Below are 26,967 nucleotides of genomic sequence, written 5' to 3'. Positions count from 1 at the left end.
CTGTTCAGATGAGCTGCAGCTCATTTGTTGACGAGCTGAAGCTCATCTGAGGAGTTTCTGACACAATTCTCCCTGTGCTGCCCTCTGCTGGCCACCCTCGTGCACTGCACCCCATTCTGCAGCTGATTAAAATGTGATTTTAAAAAAATACAAAGCAAATTCAAGCAACAGTTTAAAATTCATCTTTTCCGTTAAAGTCATTTTTAAAATTAAACTCTGCAGGATAAAAACACCTCTGAAAAGATTCACCATGTAACTGCATTGATAAAAGCTTCAGTTTAATTACACAAGCCTTTTAAAGCAAATTACAATTTACACAAAGATCAGATATATGTTTGTAGAGTTTCTTTTAACATTAAATCAGAGACAAGTTGTAAAAAAAAACACCATAAAAAAGGCACAACATGTTTTTCCAACCTCCCGCCTTCCCTCGGACACATCTCCAAACGCCGTCAAATCCACAGATTACCACAGGTCTTTCCACGATTCAGTGTCAGGATTCTTTTTGTTTGGATATTTTGGTGAAAATTCTGCTCAGAAACCAAGAGACTCTGGAGCAAGTGAAGGCAAATGCTGCTAAAGGAAAGTTCCCCTGGGATTCTACACTTTCCAAAGCTCCATTCCCACCAGACCACCTGCTTTTCCCTCCGAGCAAACCTCCGTCCTGACCGGCTGTGGAGAGCTAGTTAGTGTGTGTTAGCAGCTGGTTACTGAGACCGTTTTGTGCCGTTTGGAACAGTTTGTGTTTGGTACGAACCTCAAACACCGACGTTTTTCTGTCACTGGCCTGAAAAAGTGACAACGGCATCCAATGGAGCCACTTTGATATTGAGCTTTCACCAAACACAAGTGAAGGTTCATCTGAATTTAAATGATCTACATTTAAATTAAAATTCCCAAGTTTTTCCCCAAACACTTTGACTTGAATTTAAAGTTTTAAAGTAAATATTTTGCTTTCCCCCCTTTTTTTTTAAAGATTTTAATTATGATCAAAAATAGCTTTTAGGATGAGTTTGTGAGATTTTCACTGAGTTATTTAGAAGCAGCAATAAATATAAAATGTCTGACTTCTTTTATTGTGAAATGTAAACGTAGAAATGAGTTGTTAATGTTGGTTAGAGACCCGAAGCACCACAGAAAGGTCTGAAGTTATTCAGCCTTCTATCAAAAGTCAATCACAGTTTTGGACAGAAACGCCACGCCAGGTTTTTTTTTTTTTTTTTTTTTAGCTTTTGGCAGATTTCCGTGTGAGCTCAGAAGAACGGGGAACGCTGTGTTCAAAAAGTGGTGCCTGTCCTTTAATCACCGCCTCGCTGGACGTCTCCGAGGGCAGATCATGACAAGGAGGCAATCAGAAATGGAAGCGTCTGACAATCAACGCCGGGCTGGAGCGCCGTAGATCCAATCTGCATTAGATTATAAAGGGTGAGGAGAGACGGAGTTTCTGCAAACCCGGCAGCAGCGTCCTTCGACCCGCAGACGGGTCATCGGCTTCTGACCGGACACAAACACAGGGAAACGTCAGTCTGTGGAGCGGGAACACCGCCGGCCGGGACCTCCTTTGGAATGTAAGGAAGCTGCTTTGTGGGAAGCCCCGCCCTCACTGCTCCTTGCACCCGCAGGTGGGGGCGTGCTGCTGGCCGCAGCTGGGGCGGGGCTTCCACAGCAGGAGCGCGCTGAACACGGCGATGATGCCCAGGTTAAGGACAAAGCTGAGGACGAGGGCGCCGAAGGTGCTAAGGAAGGACGGCGCCAAGCCGTGGGTCTGCAGCCACTGGCGCCGCGACGACATGTCGGCGAGGACACCCTCCATCTGGAAGTGAGTTCCCACCACGGCGCTGACGTGGAAGAGCTGGTGACTGTGGCCTGAAAGAGCCATCGCCACACAACAAGTCAAGCAACAGGACATACCAGAAAACTCCATTTCCCAGAAGGCATCAGCAATTTCCGCTATTATTATAAATAAAGATTACGTCAATTTTTTTTTAAAATTTAGATTATTAAATTAAATCACACTATCTTTGACCCCCTGGGGGAGCGGGGAGCTGCAGACACAGCTGCTCTCTGGAACATTTTCGGTGGATTTAACCCCCCAATCCAACCCGTTAATGCTGAATGTCAAGCAGGGAGGCTTTGGGTCTTTGGTCTGACTCGGTTGGGTTTGAACCCACAACCTTCCAGTCACAGGGTGGACACTAACCACAGGGCCACTGAGCTGGCATTAGATATTAGATGAAGGTTTTGTGAAAATTACTTTCATTTTGATCATCTGAGTTTCTTCTTTTGCCGTTAAGGTTCCAAAACAAAATAGAAATGTCTGTTAAATAAAAAAGACAATTTTGATTCTTGGGTGTCGATTGTTCAAAGATCTGCAGGGAAAACAGAAAAGAAGATAGAATTTGACAGAAAAAATGACGTTTTTAACTCGTCCTTTTCTCTTTCACCCCTCCCTTTTTTTAAAAACTCATTCTAAAGAGTCTAATGGACTTGATAGGGGCGTTTTAAAGGCAATGTATGAATTATGATTATTATTTCAAGGTTTGTAGCTTTTGGAACAAAAGTTTGAGAGAAATCTGTTTCTAATCTTTTGCAGATGATTGTTTTTTGGTTCCTTCAGCTAAAGAAAGAAAAGCATTTTCTGTACTATTTCACTGAGAAGAAGTGAAAAATGTCTTATATTTAGACTTAAATGCTAAATATGCTAATCTAAAAATATGAAAAAGAATCTAAAAAAGTACAAATGAGCAAGAAGTGTTGGTGTTAAATCAAATAAAAGAGGACATTTTAAATAGTAATGCTTTTTTTCTCAAACAAAATGAGCCTTTGCAGCTGGAAGAAAGCTAAAATGGAGTTTAACATTTAGATGAAAGGCTAAAAACAACATTTAAAGACAAATATTAAACTGGCCAAAGAAAATGTACGACAGATAAATATGTTGAAAACTGTTTTAGTATATTCTAAATTACAGAAAAAAGCTGAAATTTTCAAAATAAAGCTAAACATTTTAAATAAAAACTTCATTTCAACAAAAGAGGCTCTATGATGCTGAACAACGATCACATGGAAACTTTAAAAGCTTTTAAAAAATAGAGTAAATATGCTGAAGAAAATGGAATAAATTCATATAAATCAAAATAAGGGGAAATGAATTCAGTTTAGCAAAGCTGTTTGTACAAATAAATACTGCAAGCTCATTTAAATAAAATAAAAAAACAGACGAATGCAGAAACAGCTACAGAGAAAAGGCCAAATCGTCTGAAGAAGGTGAATAAAAGTTGAAGAATAAATGGTGTCAAAGATCAAAAACCTACAAATGTTAAACAGACACTGAAAGGAGGGAAGGTTTGCTAAAAAACAAAGACTTTTTTTTTAAATTGCCTCAAAAAAAGAGGAAACAAAAGCTCAGACACAGTTTATTTTATGGGTTAAAAACCAGGACAGGTTTCAAATGTGGTGGAGCTTTTTTCTAGACTTTAAATGAGAGGCAAGTTTAAAAAATAAATAATTCGGCTGCAGACCAGATTTAGAAGGACTCAAACCCGCCGGCTTTCATTAAACTGCATGAATCTCACCGAAATAGTCGAAGCGCCCGGGGGCCAGCCTCTCCGGGAGGTGTGCGGTGAACAGGAAGCAGGTGAGGAAGGCGAAGAGGAGGTGGTAGCAGTGGTTGGACAGGGCTTCACCCAGGCTGCAGCTTCCCCAGCAGGAAAGAAGGACCTTTAACGTTTACAAACCACAGATTATTAGATTACAACTTTCGTAACAAAGGAAAGCGGATTAGGGGAGTTTTGCAGGGATTAGAGGAGCAAATCAGATTGCGAGTCTGAGCGCTGTGAGGAACTCACCCTGTAGAACAGAGGAACCGTGTCGAACAGGAAGGGGACGACGAACGCTCCCGTTCTCAAGGCTTTGCTCCTCTGGGGGAACTGCAGCTCCACAAACCTGCAGAGCCACAAAGACGGCAGGTCGGCTTTAAGCGCACAAACTGTCCAGAGCGCCTCCTGCGTGGCGGCCGCAGCGTCTCACCGCGAGTAGCAGGACATGCTGGTGCAGAGCAGGCTGTTCCCTATGGCGATGGGGATGAAATGCTGCTGGATCCAGCTGTTCACCCAGCAGTCCGGCATCACGTAGAATCCGTAACTGATGGCGCATCCTGGACATGAAACCAGAGAGGCTACCAACATTTACCACAAGTCTTCAAAGCATACAGAGCTAGAAATATCTGACAGTCTTGACTATTTCTTATAGAAAAATACAAGAAAAAGAATATTAGTTATTTTTTTATACTAAAAAGTTGCAACAAAAAAATAATCAGAGGCTTTATGGATAAATTCTCTTATTTTTACTTCATTAAACACAAAATAAAAATTTCAACAAACAATAATAAGATTCGAAACCACAACCTGCAAGTCTTAAAAACTTATTTGAGGAGTTTTGCATGTTGCCACTAGAGGGCGCCAGAGAACCTCAGAAATAAGATGCTTTCCAGGTTTTTCTCCATAAATCTGCAGTTTGAAAAATTCGGTTTTTTCTAAATGCAGTTCAAACAGAACATAATAGAAATAATCATAAAAAACATTCATAAGAAGCCGTTGAAAAATGTTCACATTTATTAGGTTTTTAAGGTGCTAAAATGACGTCACTTTATTTTTTTTTTAAATAGTGTGAGCATGTGATGAAATCGTGGTCAGTGGACAAACCCACACCGTATATCTTTTTACTAGTTAGGGAGCAGAGCGGGAATTCGGTTGCAGCCGATGTCCATGTTGAGCTTCTGTCGCACAAATAACTCCAGCACACTTTTATATCAGTTCTAACCTCAAAAGTTTTACTTATTAAATTGAAACTTTTTAGATTTTAAGAGGTGAAACGGATTTGCAGCACAGGAAGGATTTCTTTAAGAAAATACAATTAGAACAAATAAAAAAATGTCAGATTCTGTTTCCTGTCCTATAATGTTATGGTGCTTCGCTATTTAAAAAAAAATATTTAAAGCTAAAGGACATTAGAAGTCAAGAACTTTTCAACAATTTACCGCCTATAATCCCATATTTGAAATGAACTGATTCAGTTAAAAAGTGACTTTCTTCATTTCAAATTCAAAATATGTCCTCGTTTTGATTTAACCCCATATCAGTGCAGATTTGAACAGACGTCCTGCATTGAAATCTGCATTAAAACGTGCAGAAGACCGAACAACAACCTGAATAAACGTCACGTTTTCGGTGAGTCTGAAGGAGGCAGTGGGGCAGAAAGCAGCAGCGCGTCTGAACTGATATGTAATTCCACTCATCCACCTGCTGCAGACACCATAAAAGACTAATAACTGCTTTGACCATTTAAGTTTCCTCAACTGCAAGGCAAAAGAGGGATGATAACGGGTGTTCTGGGCTCAGGAATTTGCTCACGTTCTGCTCCCGTCCTTTTCCAAACACTTTTCTTAAGGTGGTCTGGCAGAGACCAGACAGTTCTAATGCCGATGATAAAACAAGGTATAAAGGAGGATTTCAATAAATGCAGATGTATCAGCAAATATTAGGAAAGTTTGAGCTGTTTTCTCTGTAATTCCTCTCTGCTTATAAATAACCAGTTGCTGCAGGACAAATTCGGGTCTTTAAGGTTGTTTTTTCTTATGATTTAAAAAAAAAAAAATCTTCAAGCATCTCAATAAGCTCAGAAACTTTTCCGGCCTATAAAAAAGGCCTTTCAAGTCGGAATGTTATGGAGATACATTCAGTGACAGAAAAATCATTCATTTTGATGTCTGGTTTGTGCTAAAAAAAAACAAAATATTCTGTTTGTTTCATTTCTTTCTACTTTCTTTCAACATCTAATTCGTTTGTTCCCTTTCGGGGTCCAGGGGCTGCTGGAGCCTATCCCGGCCACTTGCGGGCGAAGGCAGGGGACATCCTGGACAGGTCGCCGGTCTGTCGCAGGGCAGGTTCATTGATAGTTAAATGGAAAATTTTAGAGGATGCGAAGGAGGTGGTGAAAAGAGAAAGCCTGCTACTTATTTAATTTTTACTTCATTTAATATATTTGAATTTTTCTGGATAAATTAGTGTAAATATAAAAAGAGAAGACGATGATTAAACCCTCTTCTGAGCCTGGATGGAATGAGCTGATGATAATAAGTAATATATATATATATATATATATATATATATATATATACCATTTAAACTCAGAAAAGTGATTTTCATAACTTGGCATACCAGAAAAGAAACCAAAAAACATAATAAATAAACGATATTTTTAAAAGCAGCTGAAGAGTAAAAAATGTTCTTCTGCTGCTTTCACCTTCAAAAACATTAAAAACAAAGACGTAGAAGAGAAACTCATTTTAAATTTTGCGAATACTTTACTGCATCTGTTTTGTTAGGATTATGGGGAATAAGGAAATTCATTTTGTATAAATGCTTTGAGATCTTAAAAAGCACCAGCAGGTGGCGTCTCACCGAGGCTGTAGAGGCTGAGCGCTCCATAGTCGAAGAAGTAGCAGATGTGGCGGGACTCCGGTGACATGGTGCTGAAGATGTGAGCGCAGCAGGAGGTGAAGGGATAAACGCAGATGAGCAGCATGTAGACCAGCAGCGGCCAGGCGTAGCTGTCGCTCAGGAAGTCCATGGTGGAGCCGAGGAGGAAGAAACGCCACAGGAAGTACCTGCAAGGAGCCGGAGAACTTAGTCACCGCTTCTCAGGCCTTTAAAGCTGCCTCAAAAACAACGACACCACCTCCATGTTCTTAAAACATCCTTTAACGTCGATTTTATGAACAATGGTGAAGCCCACCATGTCGGTAAGAAGTGGGTCCAGATGTTGATGGTCTCGTTGTTCATCTGGAAGCTGCTGAGGATGCAGTCCAGGGCGGAGCTCCGTGGGTGACGATATCCAGATATGATACCATCTTCTCTGAAGACCTGAGGACCGGAACACAGAATCCAGCTGAGCTGATGACCTCCAAACCCCTCCAACAAAGAACACTTTTGTTTTTCTGACCATCCAACCACCAGCGAAGAACCCCTACAGGTCAGGAAGCATCTCCGATCTTTTCTGAGACTGGAGTTAATTTCTCCAAAGAAGAAGGAACTGTGAGAGAGAGTTTGTGGCTGAATTTGATGTAAAGTTCAACTCTATGCAGACGACACAGAAATAGATTTAATGTAATTCCAGCACATGTAGAGGAAGTAAAACGTTGTCACAGAGGGGATAAACCCTTAGGAACCAGGCGGTCAGTGTTGGTTTTTGTAATGTGCAGCTGGGCTGTTCTACATGAATTGGTTTTTGTTTCCATCAAAAAAAGAAGTTTAAGATTTTTTTCTGTGTGAACTTTTATTTCTACAGTGTAATTGTATGCAGCATTAAGCACATTTAGCTATGAAAACAGGCGTTTGACAACTTTAATGACTTATCCCAGGAATGAAAGAAGAGAACATTATTAATATTATTGTTGTTGTTCAATGTGAACTTTACCTTCATATCCTAATGTTCCTGATCGTCATCTACCAAAGAAACTAATAAATAAATTAAAAAAAAAAGAAAATTAAGTCTAAAACTGCCTTTCTGAGTATTTCCTTATTCAAATTGTTGTCTGTCTCTCACAGTTGAAGTATGAGGAACATTAAAGTCAGTTTTTGGGTGGAACAACCTGCAGAATAAAGACTAAAATACTCCTCTGTATGCCCTTACTTATGCTTTTCACTATAAACATATCTGATAAGATGTGCAGAAACCCGAAAACAACAATCCAAACATTTATCAGGAAACGTTTGTGTCGCATTCAAATCACTATTTTAAAGTTTGCAGACAGGAAGCGGAGCGACACGCTTATTCTGAGAAATCTGCAGACCTCAGCGCTGAAGTCGTGACGCGAAAGTGTGATGCAAAGCAGCAAGAACAACCCTCGCTTGTCTCCTATGAGAGAAGGTCACTCCAGCAAGGTGGACACTGGCCAACACAGATGCTTGAGCTGCAGGCTCCGCCTCCTCCTGACGCTCTCTCAGCCTCAGGTCTATCCAGGATGAGTGAAAGTGTTAGGCTGACAGGTGTCGTCTGCGGCGTGCAGACGCGCTCTAAACGTCTGCAGACATTCTGAGCGGAGAGGTACAATCCTGAAGCTTTTCGTTTTTCTCAGCTGAGCTTTGCAATGCCGCAGTGACTACGATTCTGTGCGACTGTTTGCACACAGACGTGGGAACGAACGGAGAAAAAAACAAAGAGTCCGTCTGTTAGGAGATGAGAAACCAGCAGCTGGCTTTCACTTAAAAACAGAAGGTTATGCAGACGCCACTCTCAGCAGGATTAATCCGAAAGTTCTTTACAAAGACACCATTTTAAAAAACAGTTTCAGGAAAATAAGAAATAATTCCAAATGGATAAAAAAAAAACTACAAAGGACGGTGTTTTGACTTGAGCTGCTTTAAGATGTTTTTTAATTTTTTCATTTTCAGTCATCGTTCCTACTGGGATCAGAAATGGAAAAACAAAACTTATTTAATCCTGAAATAACAAGAAATCTTTATTTTTCCCTTGTATTAAAATGAAATGTTCTGTGAACTGAACTAACAAAATCACCACAGCATTGATTTTCAGTCAGCGGTTCCCAGAGGCCACCAAGAAAAAAACCTTCAACCTGCTTTATTTCTAACCTGATTATGAAGGAAGAACTACTGGATTCTCTCCACCACATCCAACTTACTCTTCTTTTTTTTTTTAACTTGTCCTGTCCAACAGCAGACAGATGAGAGCTCTCACATCCAACTTACTCTTGACGCATGTCAAGTCGCTCGGTCACGTCCGACCGCTAAAATGAAACCTCCAAGCTAGCAAAGTTAACAAAAAGCAGAAATATTTACAAAGTTTCTTTACGCAGAAAAGATCCAGTGGGGAAATAGAAGAAGAGCCTTCGACTTCAAAATAAAAGAAAACTGCATTTAACAGACAAACACCAGGAGTCTCCACTCAAAATTTGGATTTATTGTGACGGTTGTTCCCACAGACTGTAATAATAATGTAGAACCGTCAGCAACCAGCTGTCTATTGTTACAAGGATGCTGCGAATAAAGTTGTTCAAACAGTGGATTCACATATTCAGAATGCAGGATGCATCAGTGGTTGAATATGTTTCTCATTTTCTGTTTCAGATGCTCTTTAGGGTTTGATCAGAGCGAACCGCCGCTTTTATTTGTAAAACAGTGAAAAACGATGGAGAACTGCACAAATCGAGGGCAGTTCTTCTCCATTCGTGCCCCTGAAGTCACTGGTGTTCATATCCTGACCAGCTAAGCTATTCAAAGGAATGAGAGGAAATTAAAAGCAAACATGACTCAAATCCACAGAAAACAGAAGTCAAATGTGATGGAAATGTTTGTTTTGGAGCCGCTTTACAGTCCAGTCGTTTTTGGGTGTGTTGTCTCTGTACAGCTGTGAATGTTTACTTTCATTTCAGCTGTTTTGTCTTTTTTTTATCCCATCAAATGATCTGCAGGTGTCAGAAAAGCTATGTCTACATAGTTGAAAAACGGCATGAATAAAGATGTCTGTTTCTCCTCCTGATGCTTCTTTGATGCTCTGGAGAACAGGAGAGTGTCACAAACGTTCAGCTCACTATAGGGTGAAAAGCGAGTGAAGCTCAGGTGGAGCAAACCTCTGGACTCTAAGAGTCTCTGCAGGACACCACTGCTCACCTTAGGCACCTGATGGATGTCAAAGATGTCGGTGGGCAGTCGGATGGCCCCCCTCCCTCGCTGGTAAACCTCCCTGATCCTGGCACGCCCCCCACGGCAGAAGACGAACCAAATGGGGTAGTCAAACACGGGGATTCTGGGGCCTCCATCCCTGCTGTCAAACTCCCACTTCAGGCAGCGGCTCCACTCCTGGCTCCAGCTGATGCTGCTGCTGGCGCCGATGCCGCGCCACACTGGAAACACTGCAGAACCACAGAGCGCAGACTGTAAACACACAATTCAGGGACAAAAGCTTGGAAATATTTAATATTGACACCTAGAAATGCCAGCAGAATCCAGATTTATGCAGATGCAACTTGGCAGCAGAAAAGGAATGTGAGGGGAGCCAGTTTGACCTCCCAGAAAACCATTATTTAAAGCTGCATGATTTAATGTGACAACCTTCAAAAATGTCCGATTGCAAAAGGAAAGAGCACTGTGAGAGAGAATTCGTGGCTGAATTTGCTGTAAAGTTGGACTCTATGCAGACGATACAGAAATAATTTTTCAGAAAGCAAAAGGCGTTTGACAACTTTAACAAATGATCGAAAATTATTTTTTTAAAGCTGCATAATTTCATGTGACAACAATTCAAAATGCCTGATTGCAAAATGAAAGAGCACCAGAATCCCAGCCTTTTGGCGCTAAAGTGTTGTTGGTATTTGAGCCATGAAGTGTTGGAGTTTCCTAAAATCGGAACATCTAATGCAGCTTCTGCTTCACTGGTTTGTTTCCAGATTTCACAGCTTTTCTACACCATGAGGTTTATAGATGTGTGAAAAGAAAAACAAAATAAAGAAACACAGAATTAAATGTGATAAAAACGTTTTTTAATTAAAAATAAAAAAACAAAGTGGAAAAAATTGAGTTGTACGTTGGCATGGGCAAACTGTTTGAATAAAAGCTTCGGGTTCCGTTCTAGATTGGCCTAAATTAAACCCAATGAAAGCTCCCACTGCCTATCCACTGGTGTTCCACAGGGTTCTGTTCTCTGCCTCCTGTTGTTCTCAGCATATGCCACATCAACGGGCTTCATCTATTGAGATGAGTCCGCTTTTTCACCAAACAACATGACAAAGTTCTCATTTTTATCATTTGGGCGATCTAAAATCTTCACTCCATCTCCCAGACTTCCCAGTCATTCTGTCATATGGTTGCCATTGACAACCATACAAACTAATAACCAGTTCTGTCTGTGCCTTGTTTGTCCATTGCTTTGAAAAAAAAGCTAAAAAATCCATTTAATGTATGGAAAGGAACCACAAAAAACCCATAAACAATCCAAAATAATAGAAATCCTGTCTTAATAAAAAACTCTAAAGACTTTTTTTTTTTTTTTTAGATCTTGAGGTGTTTCATATGTTCACCAAGTTCTGCAATCTACACAAAACCTCCTTTGGAGGACTGTTTCCTTAGAAAAGTTTAAGGTGGAACTACCTAGTCAGTTTAAGGACCAGCACATTTCACCCCCCCTCAGTGAACCCCAGCTGTGGGCCTGCATCACAGGCTGTGACAAAGTGATCTTTGTCAGAGACGCTGTTACACGCTGCACTGAATGGAAATGAGGCGTCGCTCACAGAGGCACTGCACAGCCCGCTGCAGAGCGCCACGCATTTAAATGCACACTGGCACAGATCTTACATTTTTCATGGTTGCACAACGGTGTGCAACACTAAAAAAAAAAACCATCAGGGCTTCTTTTCGTGATAACGGCTAAATTACAAGTTTTAAGGCATAAAGAGACACCGTCTGTTCCCTTTTCTTCAAGCCTTCGAGGCAGACGTGTGTCAGAAATGAGTCTGCATCCCAACATCCTGAACACGGCCGGCTAGACTTCATTCCAACAGACACTGCTGCCAGGCTCTGGTGTAATGCGTGTCATGCAAAAATGAGCAGGCTCACATGTTGCACAGGGTCCGCATATTATTTTAGCATCATGTGAGAGCGCTGCAGAGGTCGCAGTCTAACTGGACCCATAAGACCAGCATGAGCTTCATGAGTCAGGAGGAAGTGCAGGAAAGGAATGAGGTTTTCTGTCTGCGGGTCCATCAGAACTCTGCTGTCAGTCCCACGTCATGCTACAAATCTACAGATGTTGTTCATGTTGGGTCAGACTCAAGTTATGTTCATGGTAAGGATCCCATTCTGTGTGCAGAGAACTGAAGTCGGATCCTCAGCTTATGTTGTAACATGAAGGGTGCACCATTGACTGTATAAGACAACTGGACTGAGTGACTCCGCCCCCTGGCATTCCTGCTAATCCATTTTTTATTTTCACAGTATTTTTCTGTAGTTCAAGTTATTCAAGTTATAAACTGACCAATCAGATGCTCCAATAAAAGTGGGTAGAGTCTGTTGGCCCCCATGTCCAACGTTCGAAATGTTTGATTGACAGATTTCATTTTGCCCGCTTTAAAAACGCTAACTTTTGTTTTTGCGAGATTAGAAACGTTGACTCAGGCCGACTCGGACCTGTCACCGCTTACTGACAACACCTGGCTACAACATGGTGGTCTACGTATAGTAAAAACAGCTGGTGACTGAACTGATCTCATTTGGTTGGAGCCGGAAGTAAACCTTTCTCTATGGGGGACGTCAAACTCACTCGCTCCAGTTCTCATATACAGTCGATGGTGTGCGCTCTGGTGATGTCTGAAAACATCGGAGAGATTTTGTAGAGAAGACAAATGTATCTTAAATTTATTTGATTCATCAAACTTATCAGATTGGACTTTAGAGCAAAACAAACTGATTTTCTGCTACTTTTTACGTAACAATACTTTATTTTAATAAATAAAGTTTAACCCTTTGCTCATCTTAAATATGAAAACTGTTTTCTACAAGCAAATTGTTTTTTTTTTTAACTTTGTGCTGCCATGACCTGAGAATTTCTCCCTGTGCGATGAATAAAATTTAATTCAGGTACTTGGCATTGGAATGGACATTCAACAAAAATCAAGTTGAATCTTGAAAATCAAACTTAGTCAGAGGCACAAAGCCTAAACAGGACTTGACCAGTTTCCCATCAATTTACTGAGTTTAAAAAGCCTAAATACTTTAGTCTTTCTTTACCCTGTTTGACACTAGAGATGTCGCCTACCATAACTATTCGACTGTTTACGCAATCAGCTAAAATCAGCTGATTCTGATGGGGAGAAAGTATTGGCTTTGGACGTATATATGATACACTGTAAAAACGCTTTTCTCCGCATCAGAATCCGTTGATTTATGTTGATTTCGTTGTGCTGCATTTCTGCACAAGGTTGTTTGTCTCTGCTTCAGAATCAGCTGGAGTTACTTTAATTTTAACAAATGGTTGAAGAGTTGTTGTTGTGGAAAGAATGTCAATAGAGTAGCAACAACTCCGGTGTTAAAGGGTTAAAGCATTAACATTAATTACTCTTATTGACTCACATTAAACTCTATGTGACTGTTTCTGATGAAGACGCGTGTCTGGAAGTCTGAACTAAAAGAGGATTCCAGAAACCTGGTTGTCTTTATGAGCTAAACACAGAATACAAGTTTGTTATTCAGAACTTAAAAAAGTGAAAACGTTCAAAAATCCAAAATATATTTGCAGGTTCCGATGTTTTTATTACCATTTTTTTTGGCACTTTGTGGGATTTTCTGTCTAATTTAGGTTTTGTTTTTATATTTTTCTATAAATATTGTGTTTTGATGTAAAGCAGAGTTTTGTAGTTGTCAACATGTTTTTGTTCTCCTCCTCTGAGTCATCAGGAGGTGCTGCTGATGTGGGCATGTGCTGCAGGGAGGAAGATCTGGTTTCTAAAAAGTCCTTTTCTGGGATTTCGTAACACTTCTCTAAACACTGATGCAAATAAATCAGGAAGAAATCCTGCATGAGCTCTGGAATCACCAACAGTCAACAAACACTTTTTTTTCCATTTTCTGTTCTTCTCCAGACATCTGAGATCACCCCCTCACACCTCCCGCTCATGATCTAATCATGTGACCTCGCTCAATGGATGGCTTTATGGGCCTGAGGCTGGCGAGGAGGTGGGTATGCAGAGAGTGTGTTGCCCAAACATGTGACTTGCCCCGCTCGTGCGACAGGCTCTGTCTGTAGGCTCAAGTGTTTAAGAATTCCACGTTTCTGCTCCGACACGTCCGGACGACGCTGATGTGGCCGTCTGGAATCCCTGAAGCCTTAATGACTTGCGAGCAAGATCCCACATGCTGAACGCACCTGCCTGGGTAACGAGGAGGAAATGACCATAACTGTCGGTCTGTCGCGTTCAGTGCTCTGCAGTAAACCGCATCTCTGCACAAGACTGCCAACAGCCAAGCAGTCATGACTGCCTCACCTGCACGTCTGTCCAAACACACACACACACATACACACCGAGTCAGCGCTGGCGTGGTTACAAAAATATACACAAATCTGAAGAAAAAACATCCAAAACTGACAGATTTTGATTCAAATTACAGCCAACAAAAATCTAAATGTGACATCTCCCACAGCCGTTGCCTCACACCTAAAAGCTGCAGTTCCTTTAAGGTCCACTAGAGGCTGGTTTCAGGGGAATTCACTTTGTGCTATGCTAGGCATTTTAACATCTGAAGTGGGGGTCATCTAGACCCACTAGACAGTGCTCTGAACCTTTTTTCTTCAATGATTTGTGATCTTCACTGGTGTCCATGGATTACATGAAATCTTTCCACCTTTATCATGGTAGGGAGAACACGTCAATGGAAGGGTGGGGTCATCTAAGCACAAGGGTTAAACCACAAACAAACCCAAAAGTTAAAAGGTGCTGATGTTTTCCATTTCATCTTCTGTTTATCATAACATTGTGAGTTTTTTAAAGGTTTGTGGCATAAATAGTGTTTCTCTATCCAAATAAAAAAAGGATTTTGTTTTACGGATTCGTTTGGACTGACACTCATTCACAACCAATCTTACCAAATGTTACCGTGACTACGCCAACTGCCAACTGCCAACCGTGTCAGTTGTTGTTCACCTTTCAGCATTTCCCTTCAGGGGACGCGGCAGCAAACCAGCTTTTTACTTTGCACCTTTTGATTCGTTCACATTGAATTTGAATACGACTCTCCCCCTTTGCCTAAATTGCAATTGTGTGTTTTTCATTTTAATATTTTGTAATGTATGCATTTTTAATCAACAATCAATTTATTGTATATCCTTTTTAAGTGATATTTTATGTTGTTTTTAATTGTTGATTTTAGCTTTGACAGTTTTAACATCTGTCTGAGGACAACGGATGGAAAAATAGCCGCTGGGTTAATTTTGGCTCATTGCATGCAATGGTTTTAATGTACACTGAAAAAATTAATAAATTAATTAAATTTAACCTGATTTGCACAGGTAGTTTGACAGAGATTTTTACTCCAGATGCCCTTCCTGACACAACCCTGTATTTTATCCGGGCTGAGGACCAACACAGGGGGACCCCGGATTTGGGTCCCCTTGTGGGGACATAGGCAGTAACGCCCAAACGTGTATGCAACATGTCCAGACCTGACAGAGTGCCGTGTACCTCTAAAAATCGCTTCGACAGCAGAAAACACAACCTGAATCAATCCATATATGATATATTCAACAAGATTACGACTTTAACGCGTGCCTTATAGTGTGGAAAATCTGGTATACCGATTTTAGGACTGTCGTTTTCCAGGACAGGCAGAGCAGCGGTAAGTCTTTCGAAAACAGTTGAGTGTTAGTCAAAGACATGCCCTCCCACTAGCTTACAGCCCCTCACACCATCAACCGAGCATCGGCGGTGCAACAAAAATAGTGAGCAATATCAGAGCTATCCAGACGTAGAGTTTAGATCCAGATTTCAGCTCAGACGAGGAAAACAAAGACGTTCATGGATCTAGTCATCTATGAGTAGACGCATCAGAATAAAGCGGGGCTGGGAGCTTATGGCCCACCCAGCGTGTTTTCTACGTCATTCTTTTTGAAATAGCCTGTTTTCACTTGCTACTGATTCAGAACTATTTGAATAAATAAATACTAAGAGATGCATTTTTAAGCTTAGTTGTCTCCATCAGAAGAAAAAATGCCACAAAAAGCATGTAGGTGTGGGTCTTTAACACCTAGCTTCTAAACCTGGATTTCCTTAAAGCTGCCAACTAAAAAAACATGCATTTATGGGGCCAAAAAGACAAAGCAAAAGCAGTTTTTTTAGTTTTGTTCAGAAGCTGTTGTGGAAATTCATTCTCAGCCGCACTTTATTTTTGGATTTCCTGAGACAGGATTCTGGGGGGAAATCTGAAAGCAATAAACAGTCGATGTTTTTGAATGCAAAAACAATCAAAGAATGAAAACATGTGGAAACCTCTCTCATTTAAAGTTTGTAAAGTGAGATTTTGAGGAAAAATTTTGGTTGGAAAAAGTAAAAAATTGTGGTAACGTTGAAAATGAGATGTTTTCTTTTGTTTTTGGCAAAGACAACCTTCACATTTCATGATGACTTCACTGTTAATTTCTTTAAGGTCTGAGGTCGTGTTGGCACAATTATCCTGAGGTTGTATTCAGACTGGAGAAGCCTGTTGGTCCAGACAGAATCTGCTTAATTTGGTCTGATTCTGAGGTTGTATTAAGCTCTGAACCAAATCTTGTAAAGAAAAGCATCTCTACAGCCATTGGCCAGGAATTACAGCAAAGCAACAAGACAAAGACAAATTTAAGTCCTACGCTTATCATCATTGTTGGACAGTTCACTGATTCAAATGTTATATTTCGCTGCTTTTTGAATGTTTTTGTATCAACGTCAGGTACAACATTCTTTACTTTGGTACGGTGAAGACATGCAGCGGGCAGTTGCTCAGAAGACAGCAATAAAAAAACACTGATAGGTGTTTATGACATATAGATTGTCGTGTGAGAAGTAATGTGTATCACTTTAAAAGTTGTTTTACTGAGCCTGCATTCATCCAACCAAATTTTATTGAGTTGCTGTGCCTCATCGTTGCTCCACGTTTGTCTGCTCTGTTTACCTTCCATAGCGCCCGGCTATGGTGGCCATTTCAGTCCAGGTGTACGGAGCGTATTCAGACTGAGGAAGTTCAGAGCAAACTGGAGCTCAGTCCAATTGGAAACAAACCGAGACCACATCACAGTGTCTTAGTATCCCAACTGGACCAGTCTGTTGGTGTGAAGGGCACAGCGCTCAGTTTGCTGAAGTCTCATTTGAGTGGCAGCGGTTTTTCTGTCGAAATTGGACAGTGGTCTTCCTCAGAGTCTCAACTCAAACACAGTGTTTCCCAAGGCTCAGTCTTAATTCAAAATGTGTCGTTCCACTGCTATGCAGATGACATCCAGATCTACCTTAAAATCTGGTGGAGATGATTGTCTTGACAATTTACAGAAGTGCTTAGCAATCATCAAATCTTCGATTCCAGAGGTGTTTGTCTTTGGAAAGACTGATCTGCTGACCGGTTGCTGTCGTTCCGTTGGCTCCCTGGACCCTTCAGGTGCTCCTTTCATTAGGAATATTGGGATAAACCCTGACAGGCATTTTGAAATTGACAAACAGGTCAGTGCTGTTATCCAGTGTAGTTTTTATCACTTGAGGCCGATCAGTAAAGTTAAGCCATATCTTCCTTCTCATGCTCTGGAACAAGTGATCCATGCTTTGATCTTTTCCAGACTGGACTACTGTAACTCTTTGTACAGTGGCATTGACCGGTCTCTGCTCCGGTGACTCGGGGAGACAGAGGCTTTTCAGTTGCAGCTCCTAAACTCTGGAATGCTCTCCCCTTTTCTGTGAGGTCTTCAAGTTCCCTCAGTGATTTTAAGACACAGATCGATGGATGTTTCTTTCAAGGTGGTTTCGGTTTTTTTCCAATCAAATTGACCTCCGGTTTGCTCTGAGTTTCTTCAGTCTGAATACGCTCCGTACATGGAGCAGAACAACTGGACCGAAATGGCCACTGTAGCCGGGCATTATGGGATGTAAACAGAGAGATGAGGGGAAACGTGAAGCAACAATGAGACACAGCAACTCATTAAACTGTGGTCGGATGAATTCAGGCTCAGTAAAACAACTGTTAACGCGACGCACACTGTTTTTCAGACAGTATGTCCTAAACTTTTATCAGCACACCTTCTTAGGCGTCGCCTCCTCAGTAACCGCCTTGCAGCCTCTGCCGTACCATAGTAGAACAAAGACAGTGTTGTACCCGACGTTGACATTCAAATTTGGTTAATCGAAATATAAAGTTTGAATAAGTTATCTATCTGGACAAGGATCGCAAAGTGTAGGACTTCCATCATTCTTTCTTTGGTTGCTTTGCCCCGCCCTCAAAACTCCTGGCCAATTACTGAAGAGATCTTCAGTCATGTGGTTTTTCTTTACAAGCTTTGGTTCCCGTGAAAGGCAGTCTGAATACAGACCAAGAGCAAGGTTCAGGACTCGATCTGGAAAAAAATAAGGAGACTCCGGACCAACAGACTCTGAACACACCCTCGGACTGAAACTTGGTTCCAGATATTTGGGGAACACAAATTTGGGTTCACTTTGAGCGAACCAGATGTGTCCAGTCTGAATACACCCTAAATGTTTTCCTCCTCACACTTCCTGTGAGCATCCAACAGGAGCTCTGGTGTTGCGTAACTCCGTGTTCCTGCAGATGCCTCCACCTGCTGTGGTTCTAGGAACCCTGACAGTGAACCAAACACTTCTTCACTGCATTGCTCAACACCGATGAGGTAACCGCTTCCAGACGAAAAGGCTCAGCTGGGAAAGCTGTTGGTCAGGAGTCTCCCTCCACATTCCTCATCCCACTTTCTTCCAGATGCAGACACAGAACAAGAAAGGAAGAAGGGGTGAGCTTCAGATGCAAGAGCAAACTGTGGTACTTTGAGTGAGAGGACGGTTAGGGAAAATGGAAGGAAAATATCTCTAGAATAGAATAAAGTGGGAAAACATCCTCACGGATCGAGTTTATTATCCCGTTTAATTATGTGGAAAATCCCCGTCAGAATTATATCTCCCCCAAACCTGTCCATCAAAACATTTAAAAAAACCGAGCGTTTTCGGTGTTTTTCTCCGGGAAAACCGCAGAAACGACACTCACCGCGACCGCCGGCCATCCGGAGAGCGTCTCCCGGCGCGTCCTGTCTCTGACCGCCGTTCTGGTGTCCGCTGCGGCGGCTTCCTCGCTGCTGCTCTGCCGCTGGGCTGTCAGAGAAAGTCGGAGCTTCCGCGGCCTCTCCCCAGCTCCCAGCCCTCCCGCGCGCGAGCCAGTGGGAAGCGCCGCGAGGAGCTCACGTGGATCTCTGGGACAACAACAACACGAGCCATGTGCTCCTGAGCGCGCGCCGCCGCCGAGCCGGACCGAACGGAGCCGAGCCGTTGATAGTAAGGACAAGAGTTCACCCAGTGACACACCCACTCCGATAGAAATTGTGTTTTTAACATGTTTTTGTGGCATTTTGTCATGGAGGACAATGAAGAATAAATCCTAATTAAAAACAATAAAGGCCTATCTTATCTCCTATCTTATTATTTGTAGTTCTATCTGCAGACTTGAAAGCCATTGACCGTCTCTGACTGTTTGATGCTGTTTTTTTATTTCCATAATAACTGGTGTCAAGCGATTTCACACAAACCATCTTCAATAAGTTAAGTTAAATTCATCCATCTACAATCTACAGCTGGTCCTGATGGCAGCCTCTCTTTCCATTCTGTCCAGGATAGTGATGTAATCCCCTCAGCAAGTCCTTATGCCTTGGTCACATACACTGGGGGAGTTGACCCGTCCCGGCTGTTGGGGGTCGCCACAGTGAATTAGCTTTCAGCGATTCGCACAGGTAGTTTGGCAGCGTTTGGATTGTCCAGGGGTTAAGGAGGGTCGTAGAGAGGAGCGGCTGCATCTTAAGGGGAGTGCAGGTGTGTTCTGCAGTTCCACTGAGGCTCATACGTCCACCTCAATGATGAAGTGCGTGTGGTAAGTGTTTCAGGAAGCACTTACATAGGTTTTTTTTTAGGGATGGTTGTGGTGCAGGGGTAGAGCTGTCGACCTCTCGTTGGAAGATTAAAGGTTCGGTTCCTGCCTGCCCACCCACGCAGGATTTGGAGGGGTTAAAAAAAATAATCAAGCCTGTGTCTCATCTACTTCCTCCTTGCATGTGGTTTAAGTGTCATCTGCAGCATCCCCTTAGAAAAAAATGTGCATGAACATTTTCTCTCTACCGAGTGGCCTACGATCCAACTTTAGTAAATGTTGTGTGGGCCACGTTCATGTCCCCCGTATCCACCCGTAAGGGCAGTTGAGACGAAGGCATTATGTGCTGTGCCCCACGGTTACACATCACTTCCAAGGCGCCCGGGGTGGCATATTTACAGCCTCAGTCGGGTCGTCCTGAGTGGCGCCTCAATTCTGAGTTCTTCCAGGATCGTTGAGCTTTGCTCCTGTTGAAGGGGGATTGGAGCCCCCTTAAGAAAGTTCCCCTCCACCCAAACCTGACCTCGACTGCTGGCTCACAACCCACTTGTTTCAGGTAAACAGAGCTTTAATTTCTAACTCAACTCCTGTCTTCAGATCAGCACTAAGTCAGATGTGAGCTTCTGCCTGCAAGCGTTCATCAAACACTAAGACTTTGATTCTTTCCTCCATCTTTTAGAGAGTGACCCCCAATCCTAGAGCTTCTTCTACAGGAGTTGGTTCACTTCCTGCAGGTGACTTGTCTCTTTTGTGCCACTTAATTTTGTCCTGCCATCCAAACGAAAATTTCGTGCTAAACAGAGAAAAAAATCCGGTTTCTATAGTTATTAAAAAAAACCTGCATATCAAGAAAAAGCCGTTTTCTTCCAAGTCAAAACATGAAACGATGAACTCTGGATTTTCCTGAACTGTGCTCTTAGAAAAAATACTTAGGGAATTATGGTAGTTTTTACAGGTGGCTAGTGATCCCTTATTAAATGACATTACCATTTAAAACATAATTATGTTTTCATGTGACACTAAAATTACCCAAAGTTTGAAAAATGTATAAAAAGGACTGTAAATCATGAATTTATTTGTGGATTGTGTTTGTTTTTGTCTAATATTTTCATTTCTGTTTTAGCAATTCATATTTCTACAGAGAAAAGACCCGATTTACAAAGCGCTGACCACAGCAGTGTTGCCAGATAGTTACGATTTTCCAACCCAAAATACATCTAAAAGCTGCCAGACCCCACAAAAAAACCCACCCAAGAAGTTTATCCGGTAGTCATTTGTTGTAATTAGCAGTAATCAATCATTAATCAATTATTACTTTCCTGTTTGATTATTTTTGTGTTTTGCAATCAGTTAGATCAAAACATAAAATAACAGGAAAAAAGACAACAACAAATGTGAGCTCACGTAAATCCTCCTTTTTTCCCTCAAACATTAAGATAAAAAAGAAGATAGAGGAAACAAAACACCAAATAATCAAATACAAGAGGCTGTAGTATAACATGTTTCTGTGTTCAAAAGTGGAAATTGTTCTTGCATTTTCACTTGTCAAGAATTAAGTTAAGGTAAAGCAAATCTCCTTATGAAACATTAAAGAGTGCTTTGATATGTAAAAACCTGTTCTTGTGAATACAACCTTTTCCAAGTATGAATTAAGCAGTCAGAGATAATTGACTTATCATCTGAGATGAATTCAATTAGTATTTGGTGGTTTTCCAATTGTGTATGAAACAGAACATATTGTGCATCAGCAAAAATGTTACCAAAAACCTATGGCGTTTGCATTCATAAAACAAATTATATATTGTTTCTAAATCACTATCACAAAAAGCGCATTTGTTGCTTTTCTACTCATGTCTTTAAGTCCGATCCAACATTAACTGCAGCGTCCCACAATGAACAATTTCTTTTAATCAACTTCAAAAGTCCTGAAGAAAATTGATGTTACGCTGAGTAACAACCCAGTTTGCACGAAGTTGCACAAGGAAGGAAACAGGAAATACGCTAAATACAGAGAATTTGATCACAGAAATCCTACATATAAATAGCATTTATAGCATGGATTACCCACCTCCCCTAACCGCACGCCCCCGGTTCAAAAGCATTTCAATAAGGAACCAAAAAACGCAGAACTGACCTCAAACCCGCCCAAAGCAATTGTCGTCTGCAAATTATGAATCAAACTGGCAAAACTGAGAGGGCGTCCTGTTTTATAGGGTCACGAATCAACATCCACCTTCTGTCAACACTGTCCTGTTTCTGCAGAGGACTTCATCTAACCCACCATGTCATCACAGAAAAAACGCTGTTTTACCTCAAAACGTGAACTTCTCCTGAACTAATATAAATGTAAAAAAACGAACAAACTGGAGGTTTTACACTTGATCTGGAGCAGAAAGGCTCCTGCTTATAGCTGCTTCTGTGCCGCTTCATCAATAGTCACTTTGTTTTCCTGCGGCTGCTGTTCTGGGCTGAACCAGTTTGGAATGGTGGCCCACATTCAAGGCTGCGATTTGTTCATGATCGTCTTATTTCAGCTCACTGGATTCCCTGGAATAAGTCTGATCAGGCCTGAAGGCAGGAGGGGATTTTCTGGAATCAATCTAAGTTTTCTCTGAGGAAATGTTATGAAACTGAAGCCTGTTTGCTTCTGGCCTCCACTACGGTTCGTCAAACCTTTATGTAATAGCCAAGTTGCTGCTGGATAATGAAGGGTGGGGGGGGGGGGGGGGGGGGGGGGGGGGGGGGCAGAATACAGTGCCCCCCCACCCCTTCACTGTCACCTCAAAAGGTAAAGGTATTTACAAAAGCAGCTTCTTACCGTAGTTCTACTACAGCATTTCAACACTTCAGTACTACAGATCCTCCTGGAGATGTGACCGTCTACATTTTCTGGCCTCTTTGTGCCAATTCAGCATCAACGCCGATCACATAAGACCACTTAGTGCCGTTAAGATTGTTTAAATGAGCTTTGAAAAACTTCCCAGAGGGTTAATTAGGAATGCAATCCACAGCACAGAGATTTAAATCAACTTCTTAGAGTATTTTATAACTGGATTTTTTTTTTATATAGATAAGGTTCCAATAGTTACAACAGCGTTTTTGGGACATTTTACAAAAGTTTTTTTTTTTTAATTACGACTTTAAAGTAAATTCACAAGAAAAAAAGTCATGACTGTTGAACTACGAGAATGAAGTATTTATATATTTATGAATTTAAAAGTTATATATATATATATATATATATATATATATATATATATATATAAAAATATGATAGTCATTCATGTTACGCCTTTAAATCTTGTAAATCTACGAGAAAAAGTCATAAATAAACTAGAAAAAACACCAAACTTTTCCGTTTATCGGAGCCTAGCTTGAGGATGAAATATGTGGAGCCTTTTGCGAAGCTTTGTTTTCGGATAGATTTGAAAAACAAACAGATTCTGAACCTTATGGCGACTCAAAATTAAATTATTGTCAGTGTTTCCGGGGTTTGGTGTCGGTAAAGCGGAGTTTCACATGTAAATAAGGATCTCAGAGACACGTCTGGGTGTAGATGACCGCTACTTTATTTTCCTTTTCATTGACACACCCAGAGATCCATTTGTCACCTTACAAACACAGAAGCGGAAGGAAAGCAGTGTTACATACGCCCCCTCCTTCAGATGAAATGTCTTGTTTCAACACAAAACAGCAAAGATGAATGAAAATATTCTGTTATGGTAGCATAAGAACGTTGAAAATGCTAAAAAGTTTGCCTACTTAGAAGGAAGCGTAACACAGACCAGTCTTTGGTGGAGGAAGAAAGGATTGGAGCGGACGGCTGCAGGGACACCGATGTCTTCATCAACGGGCTGCAGGGATCCTGCAAGCCACCCATCAATGAATAAAACATTAATAAATCATAAATCAAACAAATGAGCCTCCAAGCATTTGTAACGTTATCCATAAACATTCAGCTCACCTGTTCAATAAATGTAGTCGGTCTGTTCTGCTGTTCACTTTTTGTTCTGTATGCTCACTTCTAATTGAATTTGTTCATGTTCTGCTCTTTACGGACACTGAGCTCTGTTTGTATACTAGTTCTGTGCCTGTTTACAGCTTAATAAAAGGTTAACTTTCATTGTTATGCTTTGTCTAAATGTATAAACCTGATTAAACTCATCACAGCTACAGAATCCCATTAACATCACAGAGATGTCAATTATTTGTAATAGTTTCTATTGAAATGGCTGAAACTGTCAAGCAAAGTTTCAGAAAAGATAGAGAGAAAAAAACCCCACATGATTTTCTTTTTAAGTCAAACTGTCCATTTGTTTATTTCTTTTCTAAAGTCTTTAGGACATTGAAGTCAATAGGAAATCCCTCTTTAAACCAGCCCCTGCTGGTCATTTGAAGAACTGCAACAATTTGCTTTTCTTTAATTTAAGAACAGGTCGAGTTACAATGTTTTTTTTTTTGGTTACAATGGTGGACTTTTACCTGTACTTGGGTACAAAGCAGTTAGCATTTATATGAAGGAGAACATAGACATTTATCCAGTAGACAAACCGTCTCTAATGTGACTTTTTTTCTGCACATTGAAAACAGGTTGACTGGAGCTTGCTCCGCCCACTCAAACAACCCAGACAAAAAAATTAAATAAAAAATGGCAATTAGCCAGGACAAAGTAAAGTCAGTCTACCTATGGGTGCAGTCACATGTCAATCAACCTTAATAAAGCCCAAATTTGAGTTCTAATAAAATCAAAACAAAGTCAACCACATTTCTGACCCAAATCTGCTTTTTCCAGTAAGCTTTCGGTCCAAACTGTCTGTTGGGACATATAAGTTCAAATAGCATCAGGCAACCATGTGGGTCACAGACCAGTACAAAGCCATTGGGGCCACAATTAAACCTAATGAGGCCTAGAAGTTGAAATTTTGAAGTTTAAAATCAGTCGAACTCTGCAGAGATTTATTCAAAAAGCTGGATCTTTTATTGCAGGAGAGAAGAAAACAGCAAACTTCAGTTACCGATTAAACCAGCCCTAAAGCATGTCAGACACATGTGAGCTAAATGCTGCAGGGGTTCTTTGGGAGGACAGGAAGAGACGTTTCTAAACTATTGCAGAAGAACATTCGGTCCAAAGCAGGAAGAAGAGACCAGAGGAGAAAAAACAAAGACTTTACAATTTGATCAAAACTGCCCAGCAGCCTTCTCTGATCCATCTGCCGATCTGCACATTCCTGCAGTAAAGAAAACACCACTGGATGCTCTATGAGGCGCTGCACAGGGCACAGAAACAACGCTCGTTCTGTCCCAGTCCAGAGTCAAGTAAAAACCTTTGAAAAGAATAATGAAACCAACACCAATCCAGAGGAACTCACGCATGAACTCCAGACAGGCGAGGCACTTCCCCAGTGCCAGCACGGACCCCTGTGTGGACATCCTTCAGCTGACCACCTTCAGACCACTTCAAGGCTCAAATGAAGGTTTTGGTCCTGGTCTGAACTCCTCATCCCAGCAGCCCGCTGCTAAAGTCTGCTCCACAGCCCTGCAGAGCGAGAGAGGGAGTGCAGCGGGTCACAGAGGTCTACAACCCACTTACCCAGCAAAAAAAAAATCTGGGCCAGCACCGGTGCCAGCCGTCTTCTGTTGTTACAGCACTGCCGCTGCCAGGGGACTGCTTATTCAGAGTTCACTCTGTGGTGGGCTCCGAGCCTGGGACAGACGGGGAGCACAAAAGACAGACGAAAGAGGAGAAAAAAAGGAAACATGGAGACCTACTTTGAGAGAAAAAGACAAGAGGCCCTCCAAAGGATTCGCAAGAGGAGCAGAGAGGGATTCAGATCACGTTTACTACAGTCCTGTGAAAAAGAAAGGTCATCATTTGTCAGTTTTGAAGCTTTAAGACAAAGTAAACTGATCTTTCTCTGGTTTTATAGTGGGTAGGAAGAGGCGTTTAAAAGAAACGAATTCCCCAGAATCCAAAATGTTCACTTAGAAATGCTACAAAACAAACCCCACAGCTGCTGCTCAGATTCCACAGATTTCAGATAACTCTTTAGAAGACACCAAACACGACTGAAGTAGCCCAATATTTCCTTATAACTTGATTTATTTTAAAGTCAATCAGGTGATTTCCCAGAACAGGCCACATTTGGCTGGCCGTGACTCCATAGTGACGCGTCAGGCATCGTGAAGTCCACTTTGCCTCCTAATGGACTTTGACCCTGAAGATGACCTTTAATGTCTCTGGAGGTCATGCTACGCCCTTTGGTTTCCCTTCGAGTTTACTGTAGATTTAAACTGAAAGAAAAACTTCTCTCTGCATCTAAACAAGGTTTTTCTACATCCTCTGCCTCAACCGGGCTCCAAATCTTGAAAAACATGATTATTCATGCTGAATACTGTAAAACAGAAAGCTAAGTTGAGAAACTCCACTAAACGGCAACATTTTTGAAGCGTTTTTGTAGGAAATGCCAGATTTGTGTCTGTTTGAGACAGTTGTTCTGACCTATGCAGCTACAGCGCCAAAGTTAAGCTCTTCATGCAAAATTTCAAGCAGTTAAATAAAGAATTTAATCTCCATTACCACAAAAAAGTTACCAGTTAATTTTTTTTTGTGTGTGCATGTTTTAGTTTGAGTTGTTGGTCTTTTCATAAAGAGGGCGATGTGGAGAAACAAAAGAAACTTTATTTTTAAAATAAAGGTTTGGTGAAGCTCTAGTAACATGTAGTAACTTGATGCTGGGGGGGGGGGGGGGGGGGGGGGGGGGTCGCAATAGTAGTTGAAGGAGACAAAGATCCGGTCTGGCTGTATTTCTGCTGCTCCGTCAAAGGATGGCCACAGCGAATCACCTGCCTCCATCTCTCCTCTACATCAGGGGGCTCAAACTCAATTTACCTGGGGGCCACTGAAGGCGGGGTCTAGCTGAGGCTGGGCCGCAACTTTAGCACGCGCGGGCGCGCGCACACACACACACACACCCACACACACACACACACACCCACACACACACACCCACACCCCCCCCCCCACACACACACACCCACACACACACACACACACACACACACACACACACACACACACACACACACGCACGCACGCACGCACCTTGTGTCTGAGAGGCGGTAAATTTGTATGGAACATTAACTATACTCTATCAACTGTTTTCTGTACAAAATGTACTTATAAAACTCAATTAAAATAAAATAAGCAAATAAAAAAATCAATAAGTAAGTAAATAAATCAGTAATACGTTTCTGTTTATTCAGTCTTCTATATCTGCTGTTTTCTGATTTAAATGTCCTTATTAAC

The 26,967-nt window shown here is 41.4% G+C and overlaps 1 protein-coding gene across 2 annotated transcripts; it reads right to left on the bottom strand.

Moving 5' to 3' along the window:
- Positions 1 to 261: 261 nt before the first annotated feature.
- paqr6 (progestin and adipoQ receptor family member VI) lies at positions 262 to 25,213 on the bottom strand. Of its 2 annotated transcripts, none has more exons than XM_078932609.1 (8): positions 25,031 to 25,213; positions 9,687 to 9,928; positions 6,793 to 6,920; positions 6,459 to 6,664; positions 4,027 to 4,153; positions 3,846 to 3,942; positions 3,573 to 3,717; positions 262 to 1,866 (listed from the first exon to the last, which is right to left on the bottom strand). In XM_078932609.1, the coding sequence occupies exons 1-8, from the start codon at positions 25,089 to 25,091 to the stop codon at positions 1,601 to 1,603; spliced, it is 1,272 nt and encodes a 423-aa protein (XP_078788735.1). In that variant the 5' UTR covers positions 25,092 to 25,213; the 3' UTR covers positions 262 to 1,600. The 2 variants fall into 2 exon arrangements, with proteins under 2 accessions (XP_078788735.1, XP_078788736.1); XM_078932610.1 differs by lacking the exon at positions 25,031 to 25,213 and adding an exon at positions 18,792 to 19,022.
- Between the last annotated feature and the right edge of the window lie 1,754 nt (positions 25,214 to 26,967).

Source organism: Oryzias latipes, chromosome 16 (genome assembly GCF_053564925.1).
Source record: "Oryzias latipes strain Hd-rR chromosome 16, Olatipes_Hd-rR_3.1".
NCBI classification, from domain to species: Eukaryota; Metazoa; Chordata; class Actinopteri; order Beloniformes; family Adrianichthyidae; genus Oryzias; species Oryzias latipes.
The sequence above is the reverse complement of the archived record's forward strand: the minus strand, read 5'-3'. Positions and strand labels throughout refer to the sequence as shown.